The following is a 1035-nucleotide window of genomic DNA, read 5'->3' as shown; positions in this document are numbered from 1 at the left end:
CCCTATAGCTCAGCGAATCACGTGACCAGAAACGGGGAAAAAAGGTTTATTTTTCACAAGCTTTTAGCTTCATTCAGCTCATGTATCTTTATTTTCCTCTGCTAAACATCATCAGTGATGTTGAGGCAATATTTCTACTTACAGTTCTTGTTTTGTGAGTGGTAAGATTAGCGGTTAGCATGTGAGCTACTATTGTAGTTTTTATTAATGTGGCTGGGAAGTGAGGTTACTGTAGAACCTCTGAAGGTTCGGTCCAAAACATGTGAACATCTGATGGTACATGTGAACTCAGTATAAGCTCAGATTAATTTGTCAAACTGATTTATTTTTATCCATAAGAATTAATATAGAATATTTTTATTGAACTTATTTGAAGTATTAATATTTCTGATTTGTGGCTACAGACACACAGAGGCAGTTTATCTTGTTCCATGAGGCAGGAGCTTTGGCTCAGGAGGGAAGAGTTATGATTGGTTGGATGCTCTAACCTCTGACCTCTGACCTCAGCTGACCCCAGCTCAGTGAACAGGTGTACGCTGAAGAATGAAACTGCTCTGCTGCTCGCTGCGCTCCGAGGAAACGCTTCCTGTGTCGAGTTCCTCCTGAAGCATGGAGCCAACGTGAACACTGCCAACAAGCTCCGAGAGACGCCTCTGTTTGTGGGTGAGCTCTGACATCACAGTGACATCACACACAGAAGCTGAATACCTGTCCAACACCTGTTGCTGTTTGGTAGCCTGTGAAAATCCAAACGAAGAGGTTGTGGAGCTGCTGCTCAGGTACGGAGCTCAGGTGAACCTCAGCAGCAGTCAGGGTGAGAGTCCTCTGCATGAAGCCTGCAGACTCGGCAGCCTGATGATCTGCAGGCGGCTGCTGGACGCCGGCGCCAACCTGAAGGCCAGGAACGTCTACCAGATCCAGCCACTGTTCAGCGCCGCCCAGAACGGAAACACAGAAACACTGCAGCTGCTTGTTCAGAGAGGTGAGTCCAGCAGGGGCACTGAGAAATATCTACTGCGACCTCCAGGCGCCCTG

The 1035-nt window shown here is 47.2% G+C and overlaps 1 protein-coding gene across 1 annotated transcript in view; it reads left to right on the top strand.

Moving 5' to 3' along the window:
* Window positions 1-494: 494 nt before the first annotated feature.
* LOC103457069 (ankyrin repeat and SOCS box protein 2-like) overlaps window positions 495-1035 on the top strand; it is a gene marked incomplete at its 5' end in the record, with an annotated part of 3406 nt that continues 2865 nt past the window's right edge. Inside the window, 2 exons of the mRNA XM_008396993.1 lie at window positions 495-663; window positions 737-982. Of these exons, the coding sequence (XP_008395215.1) occupies window positions 495-663; window positions 737-982 (415 nt within the window). The remainder of the gene's footprint in view (window positions 664-736; window positions 983-1035) is intronic.

The sequence above is a fragment of the Poecilia reticulata genome, linkage group LG21 (genome assembly GCF_000633615.1).
Source record: "Poecilia reticulata strain Guanapo linkage group LG21, Guppy_female_1.0+MT, whole genome shotgun sequence".
Lineage (NCBI taxonomy): Eukaryota > Metazoa > Chordata > Actinopteri > Cyprinodontiformes > Poeciliidae > Poecilia > Poecilia reticulata.
Note: the sequence above shows the minus strand (reverse complement) of the source record. Positions and strands in the feature narration are given on the sequence as shown.